At 46.6% G+C, this 7,184-nt stretch overlaps 1 protein-coding gene across 1 annotated transcript in view; it reads left to right on the top strand.

The window, feature by feature from the left end:
• Positions 1-1,286: 1,286 nt before the first annotated feature.
• The window catches only part of Atxn10 (ataxin 10), a 125,045-nt gene continuing 119,147 nt past the window's right edge, over positions 1,287-7,184 (top strand). The window contains exon 1 of the mRNA XM_021183843.1: positions 1,287-1,629. Coding sequence (XP_021039502.1) covers positions 1,514-1,629 — 116 coding nt within the window. The 5' untranslated portion in view covers positions 1,287-1,513. The remainder of the gene's footprint in view (positions 1,630-7,184) is intronic.

The following is a 7,184-nucleotide window of genomic DNA, read 5'->3' as shown; positions in this document are numbered from 1 at the left end:
CTGATAATGGACTGAGCCTCTGAAACTGTGTAAATTAATCCCAAATAAATAATTTCTTTGTAAGAGTTGCCTTGGTCATGGTGTCTCTTCACAGTAATAAAACTCTAGGATACCTACATACACATGTTGGGAAATAAACTCAGGTCTCCTAGAAGATAGAGTACTCTTAATGTCTGAGCAAGCTCTTCAGCCCCAATAATGGGGATATTCCTGATAAGCACCCACTCCCTTCCCCGGGTCCCCTATAGTATTAATTGACAAGGTTCTAGAATCACCAGAGACAACCCTCTGGGCATGTTTGTGAAGAACTGTCTAGATGAGATTAAGTGTGTGGAAACTTGCCCCCAACGTGGGTGGTAGCATTCCATGGTCTAGATTAAAAAAAAAAGTCAAAGCCAGCTGTCTGTTTTTTGACTTAATAGATGCAATGTGATGAGCTGCCTAAAGCCCTGTGTCACAAGTCCCCACCACGTGGGCCTGTTCTCTCAACCTGTGAGCCAAAAGAAACCTATCCTTTTTAAAATTGCTTCTGTCACAAATTTTGATATTACAACAAGAAATGAATACACCTCTCAGGGAGGTACTTCTCAGCCTTCTCTCTGTGGGAAGACTCCTTCCTGGAGTCTTGGGAAAGATTTCTTTCCCAAGGGGGCATTTTTGATCAGCGTCCCCTTCCCATGAGGAGCCACTATCCAAGGTCTTCTTCCATGGCTTGAGGTATCCAGCATCTTTTCCCTATGTGGGAATCTCCGATTCAGGCCTCCCTCAGTGGAACTCCTCAACTTAGCATTCCCTCCCCTGGAGTCTCCATTTCAGGTTTTCCTGCAATAGAACTGGTTGGCCCAGCAACACATGCCCTGAGGGTAAGTCTTCTCTGCAGGTCCCCTCCCATGGTGACACCTCTGGCCTGTATACCTGCTCTTCCTCTCAGGGGCCTCCTTTCCAGGTCTCGTTAGGGACAACATCCATTATTCTGGGGGCGCTGCTTCGGCCTGGTATCTCTTCCCCAGAGGGAAACCTCTGCATGAGGGGACCTCCACCAATGGTGGCCCTTGCTCATGGAAAGCATCTGTCCCTGATAAGACACTCATTCTCTAGGACACTCTACAGCCCACCCACCCCCACCCTACCCCGACCCCTCATCTCAGTATTCTGTCCTCTGACAGGGGTCTTTACCCCACGTCGCCCCACCGTGGCGACCGAAGACCTCCCCCATCCCACCCTACGCAGGAGCAGGACTTCCGCTGCGCCCCCTCCCCTCAGGCGGGACTTCCGCCCCCGCCCCCTCCCCCTCTCCCTCCCCCTGCCGCGTCGCCTTGTCCTCTTCGCCTGAGGCAAGCCAGCTAGTCTCGCGCTCTCTGCCTTGCAGCACCACGGGATCTGGGTGACGCGGGCTGCGGAAGCCAGAGCCTTGCAGACCGCGTCTCCATCTCCTCGCCTGTCGTCTGTCTCCCCGACTTCTCTTCGCTCTGCTCTCCGCCTCGTCAGGCTCGGCCCCAGAGCGAGTGGCAAGATGGCGGCGCCCAGGATGCCACCCTCCCGGCTGTCGGGCATCATGGTGCCCGCACCCATCCAGGACCTGGAGGCCCTGCGCGCGCTCACGGCGCTCTTCAAGGAGCAGCGTAACCGGTAACTGCGCGGGGGCTGCCACCTAGGAAGGAGGAAGAGGAACCATGGAGGGTTCTTGGGCTGGACTGGGCTGGGCTGGGCTGGGCTGCGGCGAGCGAGGCGGGGCGGCGGGCTCGATCGGCTCGGCCCACGCTCAGGTTGTGGCTCTGTGGCGCTCGCCTAGGCCTGCTCTGGGGCGAGGGTTTGGCCAGGCTCTAAGAGGGGCAGGCGATGGCGACACTGGTCCCCAAGCCGGCCGCGAGGAAGCTGTTGGTTCGGCTCCTCTGGCGGGGCCCTGAGGGCGGTGGCCAGGGGAGGGAGGCGTGTTCGGGCTCGCTTCTCCCTCTGGGTTGGAGGGCGTTCTGTCCAGGAGCCTGCAGAGCTGGCCTGGCTTCGTGACATCTGCTCAGCATCGCCTGTAACCCTTCTGTTTCTAGCCTTACAAAATGGGAGCTGTGGTGCGTTGTTTTCAGTGCGGAGATGAAATAAACGTGTTTAAACAGAAGTATGCGAGGCTGTCAGTTCCTGATGGATTTTTGTGGTATGGTTTGCGCTGCAGTTTCCCTGTCTGTTTAATGGGAACAAGGTTCGCTGGGACCTCCTTGGTTGAGTTGACAGTGAGGGTTTAATGAGATGATACGTGTTAGTTAGATCCTTAGGCCATGCCTGACACCTACTACTAAACACCATTGGTGTTTTTTCTTAACAGTAATGGCTTCCCCTGGACCAAGTCTTGGGAGAGGACCCGGAGCCTTTCGTCTCTCCTGTAGAGAGATAACAAGCAGGCCTAGAGTGTGGACAAAGGGCAGAGAACGTGGTGAGGGGAAAAAGCACGTAGGCTCAGTGGTCACAGGAACGTTTTCTAAAAATAGGTAGCCGACAGACATGTCACGTGGCACAGCCCTGCAGTTCCAGCATTCAGGAAGCAGAGGCAGGTGGATCTCTTGAGTTTGAGGCTGGACCAGTCAGCATTGTGACATCCTCTGTATCTCAAAAACAAACCTGGGGCTGGAGAAGGTCAAAGCAACGACTGCTCTTCCAAAGGTCATGAGTTCAAATCCCAGCAACCGTATGGTCCATCCGTAATGAGATCTGACACCCTTTTCTGGAGTGTCTGAAGACAGCTACAGTGTACTTACATGTAATAATAAATAAATCTTTAAAACAACAACAACAACAAATAAACCCAACAACAACAACAACAACAGCTCTTTCCCACCAGGCGACACAGTAGAAGAGTGCGTCTAAAAGGTGCTGAGGAACCCAGAGCACTGCTGCTTGGCCTTGTGGTTAGCATGCTAATCAGTGTGACAGACACTGCTGGGAAATAATGTTGGTTGATTGGATGCTTGGGCCTGTCTGTACCATTTAGGACCTATACCTTAATCATTAACCATCTATTGAGTACTGTCAGACAGCCTTTGCAGGGGTCTGAGGCGACAAAAACCAAATGTGACATAATTCCTTTCATCAAACACATTAGGGGATTGCTGTGTAAACATGTTGTGGTAGAGATGCACACAGGAAAGGTGCTGTCTCCCGGAGCCAGGATCAGTGTCTGAGTTCTAGAACCCATATGGTGGTTCACAACCACCTGTAATTTCAGTTTCCCCTTCTGGTCTCGGGGTATCAGGCATACACACAGGCAAAACACCCATACCTGTAAAATGACCTGGGGCTTCCTAGAAAAGACAGTATCTGTGAAAGGGCCATGTACTGATTCTGTGGAGTTGCAGAGAAACAACATAAATAATATCTCTGCACCAGAGGAGCCACTCAAACATTGGTTTCCTTTATGTAACTGGTTGAGAGGTTTAAGGCCCATAGCTTTCTTCACTTGATCTGTTCTGAGAGGACTTAGGGGAAACTATTGATGGTTTAGTCAAAAGAAGTGTTTGGGTAAAATCTGTGAGGAAAGTCTGTCTGATTGCCTTTCTTGGGGATGAAAGAGAACAGAGAAGCTAGGGGTAGAGGATGAAGCTGGAGGCAGAGGGATGAAGTTCAGGGTAATCTTTCAGTAGCTATGGCAGAAGTCCCAGGGAAAAAGTGCCCAGATTAGGACATTGTGGGAAAGGGTAGAGGAAAGACAGGGTAGGGAAAGATGTTGAGGAATGCCAGATTGACTGAGCAGGGTTCAGGGACCAACTGGAGTGTCATGCTGGGGTGAACACCAAGGTCCAGTTCTGGTTCTTGTGTGGCAGTGTCCCTGCTTCAGGCAGCTTGGAGATCAGAAGAGATGAACTGGCAGATAGGTGGAGAGATGCAGTTGTGTGGTGGTGCAGCACTCTTGATTCTGGTTCTGCTTATTTATTTATTTTTAAATATTTATTTATGCATTTGGATGTTCTGTCTGCATAGTAGAAGAGGGCATCAGATCCCATTATAGAAGGTTGTGAGCCGCCATGTGAATGGACATTGGGAGTTGTGCTCTTAAATGCTGAGCCACCAGTTTGAGAGAGAGAGAGAGAGAGAGAGAGAGAGAGAGAGAGAGAGAGAGAGAGGAGAGTTGGTTTGTCTAGCAGTGGTTCTCAATCTTCTTAATGCTGCCCTTCTTTAATACAGTTCCTCATGTTCTGATGATTCCCCAAACAAAAAATTATTTTTGTTGCTACTTCATAACTGTAATTTTACTAGTCTTATGAATTATAACAAATATTTAGTATGCAGGATATCTGGTAATGTGATCCCTCTGAAAGGGACCTTCAACACCAAAAGGGGTAGACACATGTTGAGACTGCTGTCTATAGGTGTCTATGCTGTCTGTAGGTGTCTATGCTGTCTATGCTGTCTGTAGGTGTCTATGCTGTCTGTAGGTGTCTATGATGTCTATGCTGTCTATAGGTGTCTATGCTGTCTGTAGGTGTCTATGCTGTCTATAGGTGTCTATGCTGTCTGTAGGTGTCTATGCTGTCTATGCTGTCTGTAGGTGTCTATGCTGTCTGTAGGTGTCTATGCTGTCTATGCTGTCTATAGGTGTCTATGCTGTCTGTAGGTGTCTATGCTGTCTATGCTGTCTGTAGGTGTCTATGCTGTCTATGCTGTCTATGCTGTCTATAGGTGTCTATGCTGTCTGTAGGTGTCTATGCTGTCTATGCTGTCTGTAGGTGTCTATGGTGCTGTGGAGTCCAGAAGTGGGAGTTGGGTCTCCTGGAGGTGGAGTTACACTGGGTGTGTGAGCCATCTGCTAGCAGGATGGGAACGACTATTTACATGTTAATTAGAGTAAAATGAACCTTGACCTACATCTCAGACCATTTAGAAAAATATTTTATCATGGAATGTAGATCTAAATTCTGAAGTATTTAGAAGAAAATAGTATCCTTGTGACCTAGGCAGACTTTAAAAACATTAGTCTTTTTTAGTAGTATGAATGGACTTTGCAGTGTTTTGTACGTAACAACAGCATTGTTCTTTGCTCGAATGCACCCCTGTGGAGCAGCTTGCCACCCCAGCACCGAGCAATCATTTCTTGTCCAAGACATGGAGAACATCCTAGTTAAGCAAAATACTTTATCCAGCTAGACTTAAAATTAAACCCTTGATCAAAAGATAGCATTGAGAAGACAAAATGGTCGCATGCCATTAATCCTAGCACTTGGGAGGCAGAGGCGGGCGGGTTTCTGAGCTTGAGGCCAGCCTGGTCTACAGAGTGAGCTCCAGGACAGCCAGGGCTACACAGAGAAATCCTGTCTCATAAAACGAAACTAAACCAAACAAAAACAAAAACAAAAACAAAACAACCCAAAAAAGAAAAGAGAAGACAAAATGACAAGGCATAGACTAAAGGTATTTGTAATACGTATATTTAACAAAAGATTGTTTCAGAATGTATAAAATATTCCTGCAATTCTCTAAAAAGATAGTCCATTTTTAAAAATTGGGCAAAGACTCTTGTACTTTAGTGGAGATGTATAAATGCCGTGAGCATTATTCAGCACCCAGTGTGAAAAGCACAGTAAGGCTCCGTTATAACCCTCTGGTTGGCTGTTACCCAAAGTGGGGAAGAACAGCGTGAACTGTTCTTGGTGAAGATGTACAGGAACTGATAACCCATTTTAGAGTTGTTTTTGGATATTGAACCCTAGGCCTTGCACGTGCAAGGACACTATTCTGCTACTGAATTACGTTTGCAGCCTGAAACGCAGTCTTTATACACTGCTGATTAGACTGTAGAATGGTGTGGCCAACATGGAAACCTCTTTGATGGTTCCTCAGAAAAGTTCAGCATAGATTATCACCAAGATATTAAAGGAACTGCCAGAAGATTGCAGTATATGATTCCATTGATGAACTATAGGGCAGATTCATAGAGAAGTGAATTTAGAGGCTATCCGGTTTGGGGCAGCAAGGAACATCAATAACTCCTTTGATTCAGAATTCCAAGTTTGGATATTTAAGTTTTAGAAATAGGTGGTAGTGATGATGGCTGTTGAACTGTGCATGAAATTAAACCTGTTAAATTGTGAGTTAAATTAAACTCATTGAATTGTAGACTTAAAAGTAGTCTACATGGCAATTTTCATGTTACAGATATTTTACTACATTTAAGACATTAACGTTGTAATATGTATACCAAAATCCAATGAGATACTTCGAATGGGTGAATTGTAGGCATCATGAATAGTATATTAAAAGAGCTCTTGTAAACAGACAAGACCATAATGAGATCTGTGGATGTGGGCATGGTGATGTAGTTCTATACTCTTGAAAGAGATTACCATTATGAAGCCAGCCTGGGCTACATAAGTGATTTCTAGGCCGGCCTGGGATATAGAACAAGCTCATGGCTGGAGAGATTGCTTAGCTTAGAGGTTTAAGATTAAGAGCACTTGATTGTTCTTCCAGGTGACCAGGGTTCAGTTCCCGGCATCCACATGGCAGTTGACAACTGTCTGTAATCCAGTTCCAAAGGCCCAGTGCTTTATCTTTCGTCTCTTTGGTCCAGGCATGGGTCTATACACAAACACACAGGCAAAGGGGATGCACACCTACCTATCCACTAAGGGTTAACAAAACATTTAAAAACCAACCAAAGAACTGTAACCTTTACAAACAGCAACCACAAACTCTGTGTGCTCACTAGTATGGCTAAATTTAAAATGACAGTCTCAACGTTTTGTGAGAGACTGGAACCACAGGGACTCTTACAGGTTATTGGTGGGATTATAAAAGATGTAACTGCTTTGAGAGCATACTAGCACGTCTTCATAAACTTAAATGTATACCTGATAGAGCTCTAGGTATTACTCAGAAACAAACATGCGCATCCACCAAACCCTTGTTAAGGTACGTTCATAGCAACTTCACTGACGTGATCAAATAATGGAAGCAACTTAAGTGTCAGTCATCAGGAGACTGTCTAAAACTTTTGAAATTAAAAGGAATGAACAGCTGACACAGAAGAACATGGAAGAATTCCAGAAACACGGGATGACATGAGCCAGTCACAACATACTTTTTACCAACTGGAACACTAGTCCATGTGAGTCAGTGATAATACTCATGTGACCAGTGGTTGTCAATGGAGGTTGGGATTAGCAGGGAAAGAGAGAGGGAACTTTTCAGGAAATGGGCCA

The sequence above is a fragment of the Mus caroli genome, unplaced genomic scaffold (genome assembly GCF_978045245.1).
Source record: "Mus caroli unplaced genomic scaffold, Mus_caroli_1 scaffold_16, whole genome shotgun sequence".
In the NCBI taxonomy this organism is placed as follows: domain Eukaryota; kingdom Metazoa; phylum Chordata; class Mammalia; order Rodentia; family Muridae; genus Mus; species Mus caroli.
This window is presented reverse-complemented; position numbering and strand designations above follow the sequence as displayed.